General features: G+C 41.6%; 1 protein-coding gene across 5 annotated transcripts in view; it reads right to left on the reverse strand.

The window, feature by feature from the left end:
* Nucleotides 1-19,159, reverse strand: part of SAMD8 (sterile alpha motif domain containing 8) — a 46,632-nt gene extending 27,473 nt beyond the window's left edge. For 4 of the 5 annotated variants that reach the window (XM_060111650.1, XM_060111648.1, XM_060111651.1 and 1 more), the window contains exons 1-2: nucleotides 18,949-19,159; nucleotides 1,306-1,898 (exon numbers count right to left, since the gene is read on the reverse strand). In XM_060111650.1, coding sequence (XP_059967633.1) covers nucleotides 1,306-1,898; nucleotides 18,949-19,122 — 767 coding nt within the window. In that variant the 5' untranslated portion in view covers nucleotides 19,123-19,159. The remainder of the gene's footprint in view (nucleotides 1-1,305; nucleotides 1,899-18,948) is intronic. The other variant, XM_060111649.1, reaches the window with a different exon arrangement.
* Nucleotides 19,160-23,595: the final 4,436 nt, after the last annotated feature.

The raw sequence follows: 23,595 nt of genomic DNA on the forward strand, positions 1-23,595 counted from the left end.
TACTTTCTGCAGGGTTTTTATCATAAATGGGTGTTGAATTTTGTCAAAAGCTTTCTCTGCATCTATTGAGATGATCATATGGTTTTTCTCCTTCAATTTGTTAGTATGGTGTATCACGTTGATTGATTTGCATATATTGAAGAATCCTTGCATTCCTAGAATAAACCTCACTTAATCATGGTGTAGGATCCTTTTTTTTGTTTGTTTGTTTTTTTGCGTTACGTGGGCCTCTCACTGTTGTGGCCTCTCCCGTTGCAGGGCACAGGCTCCAGACGCACTGGCTCAGCAGCCACGGCTCACGGGCCCAGCCGCTCCGCGGCATGTGGGATCTTCCCGGACCGGGGCACGAACCCGTGTCCTCTGCATCGGCAGGCGGACTCTCAACCACTGCGCCACCAGGGAAGCCCTAGGATCCTTTTAATGTGCTGTTGGATTCTGTTTGCTAGTATTTTGTTGGGGATTTTTGCATCTACGTTCATCATGATATTGGCCTGTAGTTTTCTTTTTTTGTGACATCTTTGGTTTTGGTATCAGGGTGATGGTGGCCTCATAGAATGAGTTTGGGAGTGCTCCTCCCTCTGCTATATTTTGGAAGAGTCTGAGAAGGATAGGTGTTAGCTCTTCTCTAAGTGTTTGATAGAATTCGCCTGTGAAGCCATCTGGTCCTGGGCTTTTGTTTGTTGGAAGATTTTTAATCACAGTTTCAATTTCAGGGGCACAATGTTTTATAAAAACAAGACAGCACTACAAACTTTCAAAAGATTTTTTAAAACCACAAATATAAAAACTAATAGTTTTGAGTTTTGTTCTATTCTTATTTTTCATATAATATACTATATTCTTTTTTATGCATTCAGTATTTATAAAAACAGAATACTATCCATGAATCAGTTTGTATTTGTGATAGTTCTAATTTATTTGATGATACATGAGACCTCCCCATATTTTTAAAAGAAGCAAAACCCTGTTCATCTTTTTTTTGAAAAAAGTAAACAAATTCCATTTATTACATATAACATTCCAGGAAACCCTTTTAAAATCTGAAGTGCCCAAGGAGCTATAACATAGCTGTAGAAAAATAAATTAAGCAGTGGTTCTTCCTACTCATCTAGGCTTAAGGTCTAGTTTACTCTAAGGGAAAAAGGTAATTCTAAAGCATATCTTTATATAGTACCAGATAAAGCAAATGGGAAGTATATATCAACCAAAACAACAATAATAAACAACGTAATTATCATGAATATATCATTACCATTGTTAGTACAGCTATCTTCTACAAACTTGGCAACTAGAAACAAAACTTACCTGTCTAAGAATATATCCGGGAGTGGTGGATAGGTCTGCATGTCAGGCACTCGCTCGTGGACTATAACCATTATGAAAGATGTAAATCCGAACACTATAAAAACATATATACAACTCAATATGGTCTTCCAATACTCTGGGTCCAATCTTCGAATAGAATGTTTGTTTTTACCGTTCACATACTGGTATTGATCAGTATTCAAATCAGTGATGGGTCCGTCACAGTTGTGTGAAGGTTCCCCATTACAGAGCCACTCTGCACTCTGAAGAGCACTGATGAAAGGGCTCATGGAACTCATGGGACTGTCACTGTTGTATCCCATCTCTTCTAAAACATCAATATGTATTTTCTGCAATTTTCGGACTGACAGCATTAACCTTTTAATGTCCCCTAAGACTTTGATTTCCAGAGGAGGAGACCGGAGATCATATTCAGTCAGCGTTAGCAATGTGATTCCATCAAGTCGGTGCTTATTGCATAAAATGTCCACATACTCAAAAAAGCCTTCATCCTTCAGCCAAACAGCTACATGCTTGGTAGTCCAGCGGCGAATGCAGAGCTGATTAGGAAAAGCCATTTCCTCTTCCACTGCCTGTCAAGGGAAAACAAGAAAATAAAACAAAAATTTCAGGGTGTCCTAACAACTCCTTTGAAGACAAAATACACGTAAACACATCAGAAACAGTAATTCATCTACACTGCCCTATTGGCTTCCAGACGAGAGTAAAAGAGACAAAAATTATTCATTAATGAGTAGTTTTCAACAGATTAACATTCTAATTATTATATGCATATAACCCCAATAGCAGAAGGAAAGCTAATGACCGAACATTTTTACAAAATGTTTTTTTGGTAATATTTTACAAATGGCTTTTCCACACCACAGCAAGCCATAACTTAATTAGAAAAAGCCTACTGGTGAGAACAATTGAGAAAAATAACTCAACACTTTTCATAAAATGAGATATATAGAAAGATTTGTTATATGTAAAAATAAATCAAATTTCAGAAATCTTCATGTTCATGGAATAAGTATTCCCCCCACCCCGCCTCCAAAAAAAACCACAACCCCACAAAGGCAGATAGATAACTAATTGCAGGAAACCCCTTAGATTAAGCATATTTCTATCTACTATACAAATAATTTCTACAACAGATATAAAGCCTTTACTAGATATAAGTATCTATAAATATCTTAACAGCTCATTTCTTTCTATACCTTGAATATTCCATTACAGAACTGAAAAAGGAATTTTCTTCTTAAACTATCATTGAGATTTAGTGATAAAACATTTCAATGTACCATAAATTTGAGGGGCCATATTTTATACTGCAATTATAGTATTTCCTTTTTTTTTTTTTTTTTTTTTCTTTTTTTTTGCGGTATGTGGGCCTCTCACTGTTGTGGCCTCTCCCGTTGCGGAGCACAGGCTCCGGATGCGCAGGCCCAGCGGCCATGGCTCACGGGCCCAGCCGCTCCGCGGCATATGGGATCCTCCCAGACCGGGGCACGAACCCGTATCCCCTGCATCGGCAGGCGGACTCTCAACCGCTTGCGCCACCAGGGAGGCCCTCCTTTTTTTTTTTAATTTTAATTTTTGCCCTCACCACGTGGTTTGCGGGATCTTAGTTCCCTGACCAGGGATTGAACCCGGGACCTCAGCAGTGAAAGCACGGAGTCCTAACCACTGGATCCCTGGGAAATTCCCTATTCTGCAATTATAAAAGGCTAATAATGTACTATTTCAAAAAGTACTAATAATTTTTACTACTTTGATCCCACACAGTTCTGTTTATATTATTTTTCCATTTTAAAATGTTCAGTAACTTGGGCCTATATCAGGTTTATAAACTTTATCAGATATACAGGAGACAAAGGCCTACATGGAGAAAAAACCTAGTTCCCTAAAGTACTTTCTCAACTACTAAAGCCTGTGGGCTTTCTGACATTTTCCAGATCTCTGAAGACCATATTTCCTTCTGAGATGATTTTTTAAAAACACAGTAAGGGGACTTCCCTGGTAGCACAGTGGATAGGACTCTGCGCCCCCAATGCAGGGGGTCCGGATTTGATCCCTAGTCAGAGAACTAGATCCCACATACATGCCACAACTAAGGAGCCCACGTGCCGCAACTAAGACCTGGTGCAACCAAAATAAATAAATAAATATTATATTTTAAAAAAAAACCCACAGTAGGTAAACTTTAAAGCATTAAAAAAGAAGAAGAAGGAGAAAGAATGATACAACAAACACCTATATGCCCACTACCCAGCTTGAAAGAAAAAAAAAAAAAACCAAACAGTTCCAATACATATGTTCTGTTTCTTAATCTGGGTATTAGTTATACAGGTGAAAATTCATCAATCTGTATACGTATGATCTACACTTTACATATGTTGAACTTGATTTTAAAAGTTTGCTTTAAAAGCAAAACAAAACATCAATAGAAGTGAATGTCCTTCCCTGATAGCAACCCCTTCCTCTCCTCTCAGATGTAGTAATTCCTAATTTTAGTGCTTATCATTCCCTTACAACATGCATTTTTTGGCTATGAAAAACTTTCTATGCTTCCTTATGCTAAGGAAAGTAAAAAGCTGCTACTTCTGCATTCTTCTATCCACACAAACTCTTGCCATGAATACTTATAATCATCTGAAAAAGGCAGATACTCAACTACCTAAGTACCTCTTATACCATCAAAAGTATTCAGCCAGCAAGAAACATGCCAATTAAATATGTTTCTTAATTACTAAAAAGCAATCCTAGTTTTTGGAAACCTTAAATCACAGTGTTTCAAAACAGAGCTTTTAATAGTATTAATCCACAATAGCTTTTCAGTCTTAAAAAATTAACAGTACATGCATCTGTAAGGACATGTTTTATATACTGCAGAGCTACAAAAAATCATACTCAACTTTTAAATTTTTACCTACAGTATATCAGTGTCATCCCAAAGGCCAAGGAATTATGATTTATTCACTTTCAACTCATGGAATTTATACACATTGATATATATAATTTTATATCATGTATTACATATATATAGTTCCATTTTAAATGATTTTGCTATGTTTTAGTCTATATAGATAGCCAGATGGCTTCATCCTACACACTACATACATATCTCTTCCCCAAGGTATTCTCTGAATAAATTATTTCATCCCTGAATATCCAACAAACTCATGCTACAAACTCTGCAACAATTACGATGTAATAAGTATGAGAAGCTCTTCTCATACAAAATAAGGCCAGATTCCTTCTGTCATTTTACTTCTGTTCTGCTACCTTTCTCCTTTTTCTAACAGCTTACCACCAATGGGCTCCAAGTCACCCCCATCCTTTTAGCCTTATTCTTCAGTAGTTTCATCTCACACACTGCTCAAAATGATCTCTTTCATGGTTATTTTTTTTTCTGTCTTATAGCACCTTCAATCTGGCTAACAATCTGTTCTTTATACCCTCAATCTGTCTAACAAACAGGCTTTGATGCTGGCATTTTAGCTGCTAGAAAATATGAGTTATCATACAAGAAAGCCTCCTGGAAGTCTTTGAGCCTGCTGTGGCAATGCCCTAAAAGCATGACACACTGCACTGTTGTCCTTCATCAGGTCAGGGCACACCCGTTAATTGTATGCTACTACATACAGTCAGAGGCCCATATTTAGATAACACTATGAAAACCTGCATTAAAGAGGTATATTAACAGATGATAAAAGGCTTCAAGGCAATTTAATATTTACATTGTACCACAGGAACTACAGGGGACAGGAGACTTTTAACGAAGAATATGACAGCTATAAGTTTCATACAAATATACATAATGAAGAAATTTAGGTAAGTAAATGTTTCAGAATACTTTCAGCTTTAACCAATAATTAATATGAATCAACTATCAGTTAAAGGGACTTCTGCTTCTGACCAAGATGCAATAAGAGAAACCAAATTTACTTTTCCACCTGAAACAGCCAAAAAATAGATAAAATATATGGGGAGAAAACCAGTTTCAAGACAGTGGGCACCAGAAAACAAAGGAGACCCTTGAGAGTAGGAAACAAGGTGAGCCCTACTGCCCCAGCCATGAGTGGTACAGGATATAAACTGGGTGAGGCCCAGCAGACTTAGTGAGTTGAAATGGAACGGAGAATCTAGGGAAATCAAGGTGGCTAGTGTACCTGGGATAGAATACTAGAGAGGAGAAAGATACACAAAGAACTTGTTATGGACTGAATGTTTATATTCCCCCCAAATTCATATGTTGAAATTCTATCCCCCAATAGGATAGTATTAGGAGGTGATTAGGTCATGAAGGCAGAACCCTCGTGAATGGAATTAATGCCTTTATAAGAGACACCCCGGAGAGTTCTCTCTTCCCTCTGTCATGTAAAGACACAACTAGAAGATGACCATATATGAACTAGAAGCAGGTCCTCACAGACACCAAAGCTGCTGGCACTCTGATCTTGGACTCCTCAGCCTCCAGAACTGTGAGAAATAGATTTGTTGTTTAAGCCGCCCAGCCTATGGTATTTTTGTTATAACAGCCCAAGCAGACTAAGACGGAACTCCAGAGATTTGCAAAGGATCTCCCTTGAATAGGCAGCTGAATGCTGATCAGCACATATATGTGAGGAAGCCAAACAAGACTGAAAAAAGAACCACCCAGAAAGATTAGAGGCAATAACACCCAGTATTCACACAAGACCACTAAAAGTGCCTACTATAAACAACCAGACTGGAAAAAAATGAAAAATCTCATGATTCATGGGGCACTGGGTAGAGTACACAATAAGATCTTTCCATAGTAGTAAGGCAAAATTAACCCTAAAAACAGTAGTTCTCAACTGAGGGCAATTTGCCCCCCCCAAAATATTTGGCAATTTCTGGAGACATTTTTGGTTGTTGCAACTAGGGGATCATCTAAAGACTAGAGGCTACGGATGCTGTTAAACACTCTACAATGCACAGGACAGCCCCTCACAACAAAGAATTATCTGACCCAAAGTGTTATAGTGCTGATATTGAGAAATCCTGCCCTAAACCTAAACATGTCTTTGGTCCAGCCAAACAAATCTTAAAAGCAGAACCAAAAGGATCAAACTGTTTTTAAGTAATTTAACTACATCCCACAACAAAGCGGAAGAATATTAATAGGAATAAGAAAGTATTCAGCACCCAACAGGTAAAGTCACAATGTCTGGCAACCAACCAAAGATTACCAGGCATGCAAAGAAGTAGAAAAATTCATCTATAATGAGTAGAAAAACAATTGAAATTGACCCAGAACTAACATAGATAATAAAATTATCAGACAAGGAAATTAACATAGTTATGATAACTGTATTACATATGTTCAAAGAGTTAAATAGAGATATAGACACATAAAAAAGATCAAACTTCTAGAGATGAAATTACAAGATATGCAATTAAAAAAAAACACTGGATGGGATTAACAGCTGATCAGATATTGCATAAGTTTAGTAAACTTGGAGACATAATAGGAATTATTCAAAATGAAACACAGGAAAAACAGTATTTTTTAAAATGAAGAGAATATTATTCAGCCTTTAAAAGGAATCTTGAAGACATTGTGCTAAGTGAAATAAGCCAGACACAAAAGGACAAATATTGTATGATTCACTTGGATGAGGCAGTCAAATTCATAGAGACAGAAAGTAGATGTTGGTTTCCAGGGGCTGTGCAGTAGGAGACAAATACCCATTATTGTTTAATGGGTACAAAGTTTCCATCTGGGATAATGAAACAGTTCTGGAAATGGATGGTGGTGATGGTTGCACAACAATGTAAATGTACTTAATGCCACTAAACTGTGCACTTAAAAATGGTTAAAATATAAGTTTGTTATGTATATTTTACCATGATTAAAAAAAAATGAAAATGAAAAGAATATCAGTGAGAGGTGGGACAACTTCAAACATCTTAATAGATGCATAATTATAGTCCCCAAACAACAAGAGAGAGAGGAGAGGACAGAAAAAAATATCTGAAGTAACAATGGCTAACATTTTTCAAAATTTGATAAAAACTATAAACACAAATCAAAAAGCTCAATAAACTCCAAACATTAGAACCACACAAAAAACTATACCACACCAGGCCTTCCCTGGCGGCACAGTGGTTAAGAATCCTCTTGCCAATGCAGGGGATACGGGTTCGAGCCCTGGTCCGGGAAGATCCCACATGCCGCGGAGCAACTGGGCCCGTGCACCACAACTATTGAGACTGCGCTCTACAGCCCATGAGCTATAACTACTGAGTCCACGAGCCGCGACTGCTGAAACCCACACGCTTAGAGCCCGTGCTCCGCAACAAGAGAAGCCACCACAGTGAAAAGCACGTGGACCACAACAAAGAGTGGCCCCCGCTCCCACAGCTAGAGAGGGCCCGCGCACAGCAACAAAGACCCAACGCAGCCGAAAATAAATAAAAAACAAACAAACAAAAACAACTATACCACACCATATCATAATCAAATTACTCAAAAATCAATGACAATGAGAAAATCTTAAAAGTAAAAAGAGAGGATACACACATTATACACATAGGAACAAAGATAAGGATGATAGCAGATTCCTCACTGGAAACGTTGCAAGCTAGAAGACAGTGAAACAATGTCTTTAAAACACTGAAAGAAAAAAAAATGATCAACCTATAATTCTATGACCGGTAAAATGTCGATCAAAAACAAAGGTAAAACAAATACTTTTTCAGACACACAAAAGCTGAATAATTTCATCTTGAGCAGACCTGAGCTACCAGAAATGTGAAAAGGAAGTCCTTCAGGCAGAACAAAAATGCCATCATTTGAAAATATGAATACCAGAAATGGTAGATATATGAAAATAAAAATAATTCACCATAGGCTAAAACAGGGAAACCACACAATAACTCAAAAGACACAAAAAAGCATTTGGCAAAATCCAATATTCATTCCCAATGAAAAACTCTCAGCAAATGAGAAATAAAGAGAAACTTCATCAAGTTGATAAAGGACATCTTTGAAAAACCTATGGTTAACATCATACTTAATGATGAAAGGCTAAAGGCTTTCCCCTTAATATCAGGAACAAGGCAAGACTGTCTACTCTCACCATTTCGGTAAAACACTGAGCAATCTAGCCAGTAGAATAAGGCAAGAAGAAGAAATAAAGGGCATACGATTGGAAAGGAAGGAACAAAACTGTATTTGCAGACAATATGATAATCTATGTAGAAAATTCAATGGAATCTACACATACACACAAACACAAGTTACTAGAACTAATAATTTAGTTTAGCAAGATTGCTTAATATCAACATACAAAAATCAATTGTATTTCTATATACTAGAAATAAACAATAAAAAAATTGAAATTTACAAAATAATACCATTTACAATAGCACCAAAAAATATAAAATGCCCAAGGATAAATCTGACCAAACACGGGAAAGATCTGTACACTAAAAACTATAAAACATTGCTAAGAGAAATTAAAGATCTAAATAAATAGTGACATGGGTGGGTCAAAAGATTCAAATTTTTAAGAAAATAAAAATGCTGTGAAATAAAATTCATATTTTATGTCCAGACAAGAAGAATTCAAACATAAAAAATTTTTCTCTGCCCTTTGGCCTCCTCTCTCCCCACTACTGAGAACTGTGTATCTGTATTACGTATCAACCAAACCTCCCCCGTTGGCAATAAATACCTGCTCAGCCATAAAGAGCAACATTCTCCTAGCACCAGCAAGACAACTCCTTAAAAGATAACATTCCTTCTTGGGACTTCCCTGGTGGCGCAGTTGTTTAAGAATCCACCTTTGAACTTGGTAAATTGAATCATCCTTGTCCCCTCTCTTTCTCTTATCCAACAATCAGCCTATCAAAAATATATCCAGGGGCTTCCCTGGTGGCGCAGTGGTTGAGAATCTGCCTGCTAATGCAGGGGACATGGGTTCGAGCCCTGGTCTGGGAGGATCCCACATGCTGCGGAGCAGCTGGGCCCGTGAGCCACAACTACTGAGCCTGCACGTCTGGAGCCTGCGCTCCGCAACAAGAGAGGCCGCAACAGTGAGAGGCCCGCGCACCGCGATGAGGAGTGGCCCCCACTTGCCACAACTAGAGAGCCTGCTAATGCAGGGGACACGGGTTTGAGCCCTGGTCCGGGAAGATCTCACATGCCGCGGAGCAACTAAGCCCGTGCACCACAACTACTGAGCCTGCGCTCTAGAGCCCGCGAGCCACAACTACTGAGCCCATGTGCCACAACTACTGAAGCCCATGCGCCTAGAGCCCGTGCTCTGCAACAAAAGAAGCCACTGCAATGAGAAGCCCACGCATTGCAACGAAGACGAGCCCCGCCACAACTAAAGAAAGCCCGCATGCCGCAATGAAGACCCAACGCAGCCAAAAATAAATAAATAAATAAATAAATGTATAAAAAAAAGAAAGATAACATTCCTTCTTGATCTTGTAAGGGGCCACACGACTTTTAGATCCAGAGTGTGTAACTGTCAATAAAACATCATTTAATGTACAGCCCTCTGTCTCAAAAAAACTTATCTAACTATGCCTACACTTCTTATTGGTGGAACAACTCTGAGAGCTTTCTGATGTGCTGTTCTTGGGTTACAGTGCTCAATTTGGCTCAGATAAAATTTTCCGTTTCTTTCTTAGATCGACTGGTTAATTTTTCATTGACATCCGTCAATTCTTCCAAAATTTGATCTATATATTTATGGAATCCCAATCAAAATCCCAACAGACTTTTTTATAGATACTGATAAACTTATTTCAGTAGTTGATATGGAAATGCAAAGGACACAGAACAACCAAAACAACCTTGAAAAAGAATAGGATTAGATAGCTAATTACAAGACTTACTATATACAGTGTTTGTTTTCTACTGCTGTGTAACAAATTACTGTAAATTTAGTGGCCACTGGCATTCAGGGCTTCCTCCTATTCAGAAAACCAGCAGCTTTTTCTTTGTTGAATGCCCCTTGTACTTAGAATCTCTTTCTCCAGGAAAAGCCCAGTCCTTTGCTCACTGATTAGGTCAGGTCCACTAAGATAATTTCCCTTTCTTAGTCAACTGTGCCATATAACGTAATCAGAGTGATAATCAGACTCACAGGTCCTTCCCACTATACAAAGGTCACTGGAGGTCATTTTAGAATTCTATCATACTACCCTAATTAAGACAAAGTAGTACTGGCATAAAGATAAACAAATCAATGGAACAGAATACAGAATCCAGAAATAGACTTACGTACATATGGATATCTGATTTTCTACAGACGTGCAAAGGCAATTCAGTGGAGAAAGGATAGTCTTTCCATCAAATCGTATTAGAACAAGTGAATATCCATATGCAAAAAAAACATTAATCCAGGGCCTCCCTGGTGGCGCAGTGGTTGAGAGTCCGCCTGCCGATGCAGGGGACACGGGTTCGTGCCCCGATCCCGGAGGATCCCACATGCCGCGGAGCGGCTGGGCCTGCGAGCCATGGCCGCGGAGCCTGTGTGTCCGGAGCCTGTGCTCCGCAACGGGAGAGGCCACAGCAGTGAGAGGCCCGCGTACAGCAAAAAAAAAAAAAAAAAAAAAAAACATTAATCCATACCTCTCACCACATATAAAAAATTAACTTGAAATGGATCACAGACCTAATGTAAAATCTAAAACTAGAAAACTTCTAAAAGAAAACACAGGAGGAAAAAAAAAAAAAAAGGAAAACACAGGAGAAAATCTTTCTGACCTTAGGTTAGGTAAAGATTTCTTAGATATGACAACAAAAGCAAAATCCATAAAAGAACAAGTTGATAAACTGGACTTCATTTGCCTAGGTAGGTGACTGAAGGACTTTTATAGTTTGTAGTCTACAAATTTCTGCATTGTTTGGATCTTTTAAAGTAATGCACTTCTACAATAAAAAGACAGAAAAATATATAGAAGCGATACATATTTGTTGAAGAACATTTAAAATATAATTTCAAAATTACCCCCGAGAGAACTAATGCTTGTAATTTTTTATTTATCCTTCATCCACAGAATTTTCTATAGAGAAAATTTCTATAGAGAAATCATACCATTGGTAATTCTGTATCATTTTTACTTAACATTATTGCATGAGTCCTGTCTAATGTTATCAAACTATCCTTTGAAAAGGATATTCCATTGTATGGCTATACAATAATTTGTCCATTTCCCCACTGTCAGCAACTGTTCACAATTTTATTACTATTACAAATAGTACTGCAGTGCCTTGGGTTAGATTTATAGAAGTAGAATAATAGAATAAAAAAATCTGACATATTATTTAGACACTCACTCCTAGCTACGTCATTAAAGTTTGACCCACAACAAAAAGCACTGCACGCAAAGCATGGTACTTGTCCAAAATGTTAACTGCTACGTAAAGGAAACATTTCAATTTGAGGTAAAATTTAAAAGAAGTTTATTCTGAAATCATGAGCAATTAAGAAATTAGTTATCAAAGGTCAATATGTTATTATCAAGGCACTGAGAGAATAGTCCACTCATGCAGAATCTTACCATCAAGAGGCATTGCTCAAACTTAGTTCCAACTCATAGATAACAGATAAACTAAAGTAGCTGACTGTTCTGTACAGAGTGGAACAAAACATTTCTTATCTTTTGGATGGACTCCGGTGAGAAATTTTTGAAAACTATTTTTTTAATATTTATTTTTATTTATTTATTTATTTGCTTGCACCAGGCCTTAGTTGCAGCAGGAGGGCTCCTTAGTTATAGCATGCATGTGGGATCTAGCTCCCTGACCAGGGATCAAACCCAGGCCCCCTGCATTGGGAGCGCAGAGTCCTAACCACTACGCCACCAGGGAAGTCCCTTGAAAACTATTAAAAAATGCAATTTTCAGCACATCAACTTGTTCATTTACTAGAAAATTTCTTTTCTCTCCAAATTTAATTCATACTAATTAAAGATGTCAGCAGCTTGACAGCAAAAGAGCTCAGCATATTTCCCATGATCTTATCTCCATACTTAATACAATGAAAACAGCTTATCTGGTATTTCTTAACAGTAGCATGGCTGTTCTTTAATCAATGAGCCTTTAATGCATACCAATGGAGTGATATGCATTAAATTATCTTCATGATAATATAAATAACTCATTTACTTATTAAAACTCAGTTACCATAATAAAACTGCAAATACTGTATATTAGGTTTAACAAACTAAGCACAATCAGCCCAGAACTGCAAAAGGAGACAATAACTATCAACAAACTTTTTCCCTATTCTGCCTCACTGAAGCTATTTGTTTTGTCCTATCCTATCTTTGTGACTGACCAGCTGCAGGACAATCTGGCCAACTACTGGAAATGATGACTTGACTACAAGGAGTATCACCATCTATGAATCACCATTGACTCAGTGCCTGTGACAAATATGATGAATTGGCACTCAGGATCCTTTCCAATCTCCCTCTAGTTGTCTTTTGTACTACAGAGGTTAAAAAGGTAAAAATTATTCCCCAGAATCCCTTGCAACTAGGGTTCTAAACGTGAATTAGGTTCAGCCAACTAGATGCTCTGACATGAGAGGAAAGCAGAAAGTGAAGTAGGGGCCATTTTCCTGAAGTTTTGGGTATCCACAAGAAAGACGATTGAAATGTTGGTTGTATGTGAGTGTACAAGTAATTCTCCAGTTTCTAGTCACTGACTTTGTGTCAGGAAGCAGCTGCAGTTGTAGAGTGGCAGTACTGGCTTTCTAATGCCTGCATCACAGATACGATTATGTGTTCTTTGTGTGTGTGTGTATGTGTGCATGTGTGTGTGTTAAACTATACATAACTGAATATTTACTATTTTAACCATTGTTAAGTGTACAGTTCAGTGGAATTAAGTACATTTACATTGTGCAATCATCACCACCATCCATTTTTAGAACTTTTTCATCATTCCAAATGGAAACTCCATATTCATTGAACAATAACTCCCCATTGTCTCCTCCCCTGTGCTCCTGTCAACCACCATTCTACCTTCTGTCTCTATGAATTTGACTATTCTAGATACAATAGTGGAATCCTACAATATTTGTCCTTTTGTGTCTGCCTTATTTTCCTTTGCATAATATCTTCAAGCTTCATCCATGTTGTAGCATATATCAGAACCTCCCTCCTTTTTAAGGCTAAATAATATTCCATTCTATGTATATATCACATTTTGTTTATTCATTCATCCATCAGTAGGCACTTGGGTTGCTTCTAACTAACTCTTAGTTATTGTGAATAATGCTGCTATAAACATAGGTGTATACAAATATCTTTTCAAGTCCTGCTTTCATTTTTAAAAATCATCTATCTATCTATCTATCTATCTATCTATCTATCTATCTATCTATCTATCTATCTGGCTGCGCCTGGTCTTAGTTGTGGCATTCGGGCTCTTAGTTGCAGCATGTGGGACCTAGTTCCCTGTCCAGAGATCAAACCCAGGCCCACTGCATTGGGAGTGCAGAGTCTTAACCGCTGGACCACCAGGGAAGTCCCTGCTTTCACTTCTTTTGCGTATATATCCAGAGGTGGAATTGCTGGGTCATTTGGTAATTCTGTTTAATTTTCTCAGGAATCACCATACCATTTTCAAAGCAGCTGCATCATTTTACATTCCCACGAGCAACACACAAGTGTTCTAATTTTCCACATCCTTACCAACACTTGTTATTTATTTTTTTAACTAATTAATTATTTCTTTTTGGCTGCAATGCGTCGTCATTGCTGTGCTCACAGGCTTTCTCCAGTTGTGGCGAGTGGGGGCTACTCTTCATTGTGGAGCGTGGGCGTCTCATTGTGGTGGCTTCTCTTGTTGCGGAGCATGGGCTCTAGGTGCGTGGGATTCAGTAGTTGTGGCACTCGGGCCCAGTAGTTGTTGCTCATGGGCTCTAGAGTGCAGGCTCAGTAGTTGTGGCACACAGGCTTAGTTGCTCTGTGGCATGTAGGATCTTCCCAGACCAGGGCTCGAACCCATGTTCCCTGCATTGGCAGGTGGATTCTTAACCACTGTGCCACCAGGGAAGTCCCTATTCAGCTTTAAAAAAAATCCCATCAAAATTTTTTAATCCTAAATTAAAATCTTTTCATTGAGCAAACAAAAACTATTATATTCCCTTTATAGTTATCAAAAGGTAGTTTACTTTTTCTTAGTAAGCAATGTTTCCAAGTATCTGTGAATCTGCTATAATTACAAAACAGCTTCAAAGACCCAGAACCAGTTCCTACCAGTTTTGAAACTCTAGCAGTGATCTTCTACCATTTTACTATGTCCCACTGAGCAGCAGAATTTGGGGCAGCACATTTGAAATAAATTAAATTGTTTCTTCAGTTACATTATCATTCTATTGGCTGCACTTTAGCCTTGGGACATTTTTTTTGCTGCACAAACCATGCACTCTTATATACCATTATTAAAAAAGGTTGTCATATATACCAAAGAACACAAACCTTTTCTGACTCCAACTTGCCTTTAAACTAAGATTTCCACTATCTGGTTGTACCTAATTCTCTACCACATTCAGAACTGTGTCAGTTCAATGAATAAGAATCTAACAGACAACACTGTGCAGGTTATATCCTCAGTTGCAGTAAAAGTTTTTACACAATGGTCAAAATTTAGTGCTAAGTTTGATGAAAAATCCTTAACCTGGCAAAATGCCAGAGCACACCAGTAAAGAAGCCAAGTATATAAAATTCAAATTTTTATTCTAATCATTAAAATAATATTTGGGCAGGCTAGTAGTGGTCTGACAGATTGACTGGTAAAAACCTTCATTTTTAAATATGCTACACCCCCAAATCAAATCAACATAATAGAAAATGAGAAACTTGCTCAAGACTTCAAACTCCATTACAATATTGTGCAAATATACTGGATTTGGCCCCAAAATTTAATGTATGGTCTGGCAATCTCTGACTTTCATACCAATGTTGTATTGATGAAACTGACATAGATTTAATTTAGTCTCAAAGTTCCACACTAAAGCCAATTTGTAGGCATTTCCAATAACTCAGTGACACAGTTTAACTTACAGGAAGACCCTAAATTAGCAGAATTCATGGTTCTCACCTCCTACTAGAACTTACCTGTCAAGAACTTTAAGAGAACAGAAAAAAGGGTCAAGATAATAGATATAGGGCTTCCCTGGTGGTACAGTGGTTAAGAATCTGCCTGCCAATGCAGGGGACACGGGTTAGAGCCCTAGTCCGGGAAGATCCCATATGCCGTGGAGCAACTAAGCCCATGTGCCACAACTACTAAAGCCTGTGCACCTAGAGCCCGTGCTCCACAACAAGTGCAGCCACTGCAATGAGAAGCCCTCACACCGCAACAAAGAGTAGCCCCTGCTCACCACAACTAGAGGAAGCCTGCGCGCAGCAACGAAGACCCAATGCAGCCAAAAATAAAATAAATAAATAAAAATTCCTTGCCCCCAGTGCCAAATCTAAGAGCATTAAATAAATAAATAAATAAATAAATAAATCTCTTGCCCTCAGCCACAATTCAAAAGCTACACTAAGCCCACAATAAATATTCAAGACAAATACAAACATAGGTCTCTGCCTCCACAACATTCTTCTAAGGTACATATCATAAAACACTGTTTAACGGTGAAACACCGTGCTGAAACTATTATGACGAAGATTTCCTAGTTTCTACCATCCTAAACAAAAGCCAAGATAGACTCATATTATGTTACATTCTGCAGTGAGGTGATTTTATTACTAGTAGGGCCCAGCATTTAGTAAAGTAACAAAATATTTCAAATATGGAAGCCTGAAGTCTAGACTCAGCTAGGTTAAGATCCACTTACGATGGTGCTATGTGTATGGGAGGAGGGGGTACAGGTCTGTCACAAATCCATATCCACATATTCAAATGACAAATTACCAGTGACAAAGGCAGCATGTAAACACTGAATTGCTCTCAAAGGGTGCCTGGCCCATGCTCCTCTAATTTTTAGTTAACCTCCTGATTTCTCAAAGCCAAGAGAATCATAAGACCTAAAGTAAGAATCACTATTATGATTAATGGCTGTGCTAGGTACATCCTACTATTAACACCAGAGTATTACATCAGGCCTGGAGGTAAGCATTTTGAAAGAATAACTAGTTAATATGGCCATTCTTATAAGACAAAATAATAATGATGATATTCATTAGAACATCTGTGATTCAACATTTTCCCAAAAACAATGTTCAAATTTCATTTCTCAGAAGTCATGAAAATGTCTCTAAGTCAGCTACGGCAAAGTTCTGAAAAAGCACTGAAGATCTTAGTGATTAACAAAATAAAAATGTTTACAAGTAGTTGTGCAAAGTAAAGAGTCTTTGCAGAATGGCGATGATGCTACTGAAATCAAAAGTGATTATCTACATATATCTGCATGTTCTGCCACACCAGTCATAATGGCTTCTTCTGGAGTAATATACATTTTCTTGCCTTAGAGAAACTGCTCTACCATAAAACTGATTTTATTTACAACTAAGTGGCTGTGAAAACTGTCAAGGCAAAACAAAGACTAACTATTAGGGACGCTAATGTATTAACCGTACAAATTCATGTAACAGTTTCTTTAATCTTGCAGTAACATTAAGATGTAGCCTTAATAGAGGGTTCTTATATTTTGGTTCAGTTCAGCAAATTTTTACATGCCAAGACTTTTATTTAGAGCTAAGTATGAAGACAAGGTCTCTAGAGAATCGCAGTCTAGTGAGGGTAAATAAACATAAATAAACAATAGTAATACTATATATACTTCTTCAACTAAAGACTGTATTAATTTAAAGAAAAAGGAGTTAATCTTTTAACAACAGCTAAAAGCAAAGTTAAGAATTCACCTCTCCTTTGAAGAAATAATTATTAGTCTACTGAGCATTTGAAGATATGACATATAGTCAATATACATAAATTAATTTAACAGCTTGCTGCAATCAGTAAATTATCATCTCATGAAGATTAAACTGTTGGATACCCATTTAGACTAGAAATACTTGATTAAAAGTTTGTTTTGAAATGCCAACAACTTTGCAAACCTATAATAGGATAAAAGGTTGTAAAAGTAAAACAACATATGAGACATGGCTAAAGTCAACACTTCACAAAGACATGTTATAATTTAACAATTACAAAAGAAAATTAACCTATTTCAACTAAAGAGAGTATAAATACTGCAATCATTATTTTTCTGGCATAATTATGGTTTTGGTACGATGTCTTCTATAAAAGGCATCTGTGTACCCACCTATCCCAGTTCTGTTAACTGACAACTACAAGCATCGTCTATTCTTATTCTTCTAGATAACTCTACTAAAAGTATTATTCATACAACATCTGCAAAGCATTGGTCCTGCAAATCTGTCAAGGTACCCTCCTTCCAATTTTCAAGACACAACTCCAATTCTGGAGTTACAGGTGAGAGGAACATCTGGTAGCCTCCTGGACTGTGGTGATTTCACATACCGTTTTATGTACCTTTTTAACCCAGACACTTGTATTGACCACATCTTTACCCTGTGGCCAATATGTGTCAACTCAAGCTACCAAAGTGAAATCAGTTGATACTGAGTATCTGTAAAAACTAAGTGTCCAAATTCTTGTTTCCAGTTTAGTTTTTTTAATTTAAAGGTAATGTATTAAATCTTTTTTTTTGAAAAAAGATAGTCTAAACTTGTCTGGTACTTAAGATAAACTTAAATTTAAGAAAAATACAAAGGAAAAAAAAAAGAAACGCACTATTACTGTTAGAAGAAAGCCAAATGATTATCTTTATTTACAGAATCACTCCTTTCACTATCTTTTCCAAACATCACTTCCTTTTCACTACTTCCCCTAGTCCTCTGGGCAAATCAGTGTTTAACATCAACCCTCCCACCCCAGATTCTTAAAAGTATTCACTGTCCACAAATGAGAAAGCCCCATAACCCAAATACATTACCCTAGTGATCTTCCATGCTTTGAAAGACACCTGTGAAAATGCCAAAGCCCTAAATTTGAGCCTCCAAGGGCTCCTTTTCTTTCTTGACCCTATTTCTCTTTTTCTGGCCTTTAAAGCCAGACGACTTGCCACCCAATAGCCCTTTCCTCTTCAAGCCTAAATCCTTCCCCTAATTACCACCACCCACTCTGGTCAGAGATCTCGTCAGTCCCACCCCGGTTCCCTCTCTCTGGCCAGGTGGTAGCATCGACCCTGGTCCGGCTCCTCTGATTCCGCGCCCCCAGTGCCAAATCTCAGAGCATCTCTTCCCCCGGTCCCATATTCCCGCGGTACCCCTTCGGTCTTTTTGCCTCACTACCCGGCTTTCCAAAACCTTCAAGCCCCTGCCTCTTCAAGGCCACATTTCCCTCAGCCTCCCACTCCCTGTCGCTCTCCCCTCGACCTCTCCTTACCCCTCTGTCTCGGGCCATCGTCACGCCCCTCAGGCCCTCGGCTCAACAACCTCCATTTCCATGCTAAAGGGGACTCTCCACGTTCCCTCAGCGGTCTCCCGGGGCCCCTCCGGCTCCCTGTCCGTGGCAGCCCCCGGCTCCATCCCCGACTCTCCACTCATCCTTGGCTGCAGGCGCCTCCCAAACCCCTCTTCCCCGCCTCAGCTCCTGCTCACCTCCGAGGTCCGAGTCGGGCTCCCCAGACCCACCTCCGAGTCGGCGTCTGAGCAGCTGTCGGAACCCAGCGCCCTCCGAGCCTCGCCGGAGTGAGACGCCTCAAGAAGCGGCGGTGGAGCCCGGGTAGGAGAGCCGAAGTGGACCCTAGGGCGGTGGCGGCTGCGTGCAGGCATTGCTCCGGCCGGCCCTGGTCTCAACCGCGCCGACAGCCGCTCGAATCCGAACCGGAACTGCTTCGGGAGGCGGGGCCCTACCGGCGGGAGGTGGAGCCCTAGAGCGGGGGCGGGGCCGAAACCGGAAGGGACGCGGGGCTCAAGATGGGCGCGAGGGGGGACTAGAAACCGCAGCAAGGAAACCCGAGAGCGCATGCGTCAGGCCCAAAGCCGAAGTGTGAGAAGATGAGGGGCTAGGAGAGATGGGGCGGGGCTTATGGGAGTAGCAAATAGTGTTTGGGGGCCAGAGGAGGTTATCCTAATTCCTTTGGAGGGAGCCAGCTCCTCTCCAACTGCCAACCTCCAATCATTGTTACCATTTATTACCCCTTTATTCTCTGATAGTCCCTATGCCAAATGCCATATAAATATCTCACTTAATCCTTGTGCCACCTCTACAGAGTATTACAACACAGAAGGGCCAAGAAACTTGCCTGAGGTTGGGCAGTTAATATGTGCCAAAGCCAGTATTCCTACTCAAATCTGCCTGACTTCAGAACCTTTGCTATTCTCACCTTACTATACTGCCCCACCCTGAGGGAAGCCCCCAGCCCAGGCCTAGCATTGGCATAAACCAAGTCCAAAACCACCTGCGACCTGGGCTCCAGCCCCTTCTTGGCCTTGGTTTCCCAGGCGGTGCAAGGCAGACTTCAGTGGCTCTGATGGGGGTGGGGACAGGTTCTGGGGTGGACATGAGTGCAAACTGCTACCATGGAATGCCCTGGTGTGGCCTTTACCTTCGAGCCAGACTCAAAGCCAGGGGCAGCTGGGAGCCTCCCCACTGCAGCTCATGCCCCGGATCAAGCCTTCATGAAGTAATCTGAGAGCTGGCAAGACATCTCACTTCTTCATCCCATAACTAGCTCTGGCAGAAGGACAGATACAGACCTTTCTCTGTTTCTGTTGTGAAGACAAAAGTCCTTATAGGCAGAGGACTCTCCCTCCCCCCCCCCAAATATTTCTGATGACAGCCCTTTGGTTCTTCAGAAAGACTAGGGGAACTTTCATCTCCCTTCTCCCCCCTTTGAAATATGTGGCCCATTTTAGCCTTCTCTTTTGAGAAATCAGCCATTTTCATAACAGAACCACTGCTCAAACCTTCCCCCATAAACCCTGTGGGCACCCTTTAGATGAGGTCCTCCATGCCTCCTCGCCACTTTTCTCCGACGCTATAACGCAGGAACCCTCCCCTGAGCCCCGTAATCCAGAAGCTCATCCAATAGCCATACAATTCCCACTTAGTTTGTGACCCAGGCCTGAAGAACTTTTCCTATCACGAATCCTTGGAGGCAACCACCTCCTCTGCACCCCAGATCTCTACTTTAACTCAGCCCTCAGAACCAAATAGCCTTACACAGGAGTCTAAATCTATTAAACATTTATTACGTGTCAGATGCAGAACATCCTTGGTTTCATTTAATCCCCACAATTATCCTTACATTAGAGGTGAAGAAACTGAGGCTGAGAGGTGACTTGCAGAGGTATGTCTGATTCCATGTTGTCATGGAATTTGGGGTTAGGGGGTGGCTTGGGGAGGAAAATGTCCTATTCTCTCTCGAGGCCCCTGTGACTTGCTGAGTCACTTGCTGCCGTCTCACCTGTCCCTGCCAATCTCTAGGAAAGGAATGACACTGGAGAGGCAGAGAGGAGTGACCGCAGAGACAGAGGGGCAGGTGGGCCGGCCCATGGCGGAGGCCTCGCTCCCACAGCTGCGGGGAGATGCCGAAGCCACGCCTTGCCCCAGTGTCCTGGAACTAGAGGAGCTCCTGAGGGCAGGGAAGTGTTCTTCCAGCCGCGTGGATGAAGTTTGGCCCAACCTTTACATAGGAGATGCGTGAGTGGTAGCTGACTGAAGGGATAAGGGGGTGGAGACAAGGAGAGACAGTTCCTGGGGTCTTCACCAGAGATGGGGGTGGTGTGGGTACAAGGGCAATAGTTCTCTGAGCTTCCCAGGCCAGGGACTTTCTCCAGGACCCCTCTGTACTGGGGACAGTGCAGTGAGCAGATTCAGCCACCAGGGGGAGCAGAGACTTTGCCTGCCTGAAAGAAGGGAGCTCCCAGAGGTTCCTGGAGTCTTCTGGCACATCCAGAACAACTGGAGGGTCCGGGGTGGGGGGGCAGCAAAGGACTGGGGAATGGTGATTTGGGGTATGAGATGAGGTGGACAGAGAGCTCGCCTTTCCGATTCCAGCCTCCCTCCTCTGGACACAGAGTGGGTGAGGAAGGCTGACTGAAGGTGAATCAGGGGAGGTGTCACCTTTAAATATTTGCAGATTAGAAGCAAGTATGGGGCTTTCCTGGTGGCGCAGTGGTTGAGGGTCCGCCTGCCGATGCAGGGGACACGGGTTCGTGCCCCGGTCTGGGAAGATCCCACATGCCACAGAGCGGCTGGGCCCATGAGCCAGGGCCGCTGGACCTGTGTGTCCGCAGCCTGTGCTCCGACACGGGAGAGGCCACAGCGGTGAGGGGCCCGTGTACTGCAAAAAAAAAAAAAAAGAAGCAGGTATGAGGTAGTGGCCAGGAGAGGCCAGATGTGCATGGTAGGGCATGGGGCAAGAAGGGAGGTGCAGCTGGGTCCCAGGGCCGAAGCAATCCTTTTCCTTCCTGTCCTGGCCAAGGCAGGGGTGGATTGCCTCAGGAAGCAAAGAGAGGCTAAAGCTAAATCCCTTTACCACCAGCTCCCCTACCAGAAAGCTCCTAGGGTGGGGCTGTGAGCCGCAGACCCCATGGGTTTCTTCTGGCTCCTTTTCGACCCTAATGGATTCATCGCTCAGAAGCGGGGGTCCAGACAAAGCCTTCCCGGACCTCATTGCTCCCCTTCCTCCCCTCCCCAGGGCCACGGCAAATAACCGCTTTGAGCTATGGAAGCTGGGCATCACCCACGTGCTGAATGCTGCCCATGGGGGCCTCTACTGTCAGGGCAGCCCTGACTTCTACGGCAGCACTGTGAGCTACCTGGGGGTGCCAGCCCACGACCTCCCTGAGTTCAACATCAGTGCCTATTTCTCCTCTGCAGCTGACTTCATCCACCGTGCCCTCAGCACACCTGGGGGTAAGACTTGGGGTCTGAACCCATATCCCATCCTGCTCAGTCATGGGGGGATGTCCAGTTTCCCCTTAAACATCAGTGTCCTCACACCCCTAGTTTTTAAAGGGCCATCAGGTTTTTAAAACTCTCTGCTCAGTGTTCCAGCACTTTATCCAACAGCATCGCTTCACAGATAGGGAAACTGAGGCCTAGAATACAAGGTCATGCCACGAGTTAGGAGCAGCCCTGGGGCTAGAAGCCAGGTCTCCCAAACAACAAAACAGTTCTTTCTGTATCACTCAGCCTTGGGACATTGCCATCTGGTACCTAGATGTCTGGCTTCTGCCCCAAAGTACTTTCGAATGGAAAACATCTTCTAATACCAGGGGTACAACAAAGGAGCCTGGGGAAGCTGCTTTATGTTCATCCTGGGTGAGAGCCATGCCCCTTGCCACCTGACCCCGGGTGAGCGTCTTCTCTGGACTTCAGTTTCTCCTCTGTGTCGTGGGAAAGACAAGACTATGGCTCATCGCACTGTTCAATCCAAGGCACTCTGACATTCATTTTCCGTCACCATTCATTCACCAACTATTATCTTCTCTGTGCCAGCCACGGAGCTAGATACTGGGAATCCACACTTAGGCAAGGCAGGGCCCCTGGTGGAAAGACAGTCAAACTGTGAATTATTAGGAGCGCTACTCAGATGAGTGGGCAAATGTGAAGAGCAAAGGGAGGTGAGGGGGGGACTTCCCTCTACAACAGTATTCACCGGGCCACATGCAAAAAGGATGAGCTGCTCTGATTCAAGTGATACCATGAGTGGTCAGGAAGCCATGTCTCAGCCAAAACCTGACAAATGAGTAGTAGATGTTAGTCAGACCAAGAGAAGGGGAAAACTTTTACAGGTAGTTGAAATAGCATGTGGTAAGGCTGGAGGCCAGGGACCATGACAGCTTCAAGGAACTGAAAGTTACCCAGTGTTCCTAGAGCTCAGGGTTGGTGGGGGACAGCCTGAGGTGCGGCTGCAGGGTCCGCAGGGGCCAGCTCCCAGAGGGTCCTGTGAGCCACGTTGGGGAGTGTGGACCCCATCCCGAGGGAAGGCATAATAGGTGCTGGTGTGCCCGTTTGACAGAGCAGGAAATGGAGGCCCATACATGCTGAATGATTTACTCAGGGTCACAGAACATACCCAGGGCAGAGGAGGGAAAGGAACTTGGGTCCCCACCTCAGCCCCTGGGTGGGCCGGTGGGTGGGAAAGGGTCTTTCAGCAGGATGTCTTCCTCAGCCAGGGTCCTGGTGCACTGCGTGGTAGGGGTGAGCCGCTCTGCCACGCTGGTCCTGGCCTACCTCATGCTGCGCCAGCAGCTGTCCCTGCGCCAGGCAGTGATCACCGTGAGGAAGCACCG

Source organism: Mesoplodon densirostris, chromosome 1, assembly GCF_025265405.1.
Source record: "Mesoplodon densirostris isolate mMesDen1 chromosome 1, mMesDen1 primary haplotype, whole genome shotgun sequence".
In the NCBI taxonomy this organism is placed as follows: domain Eukaryota; kingdom Metazoa; phylum Chordata; class Mammalia; order Artiodactyla; family Ziphiidae; genus Mesoplodon; species Mesoplodon densirostris.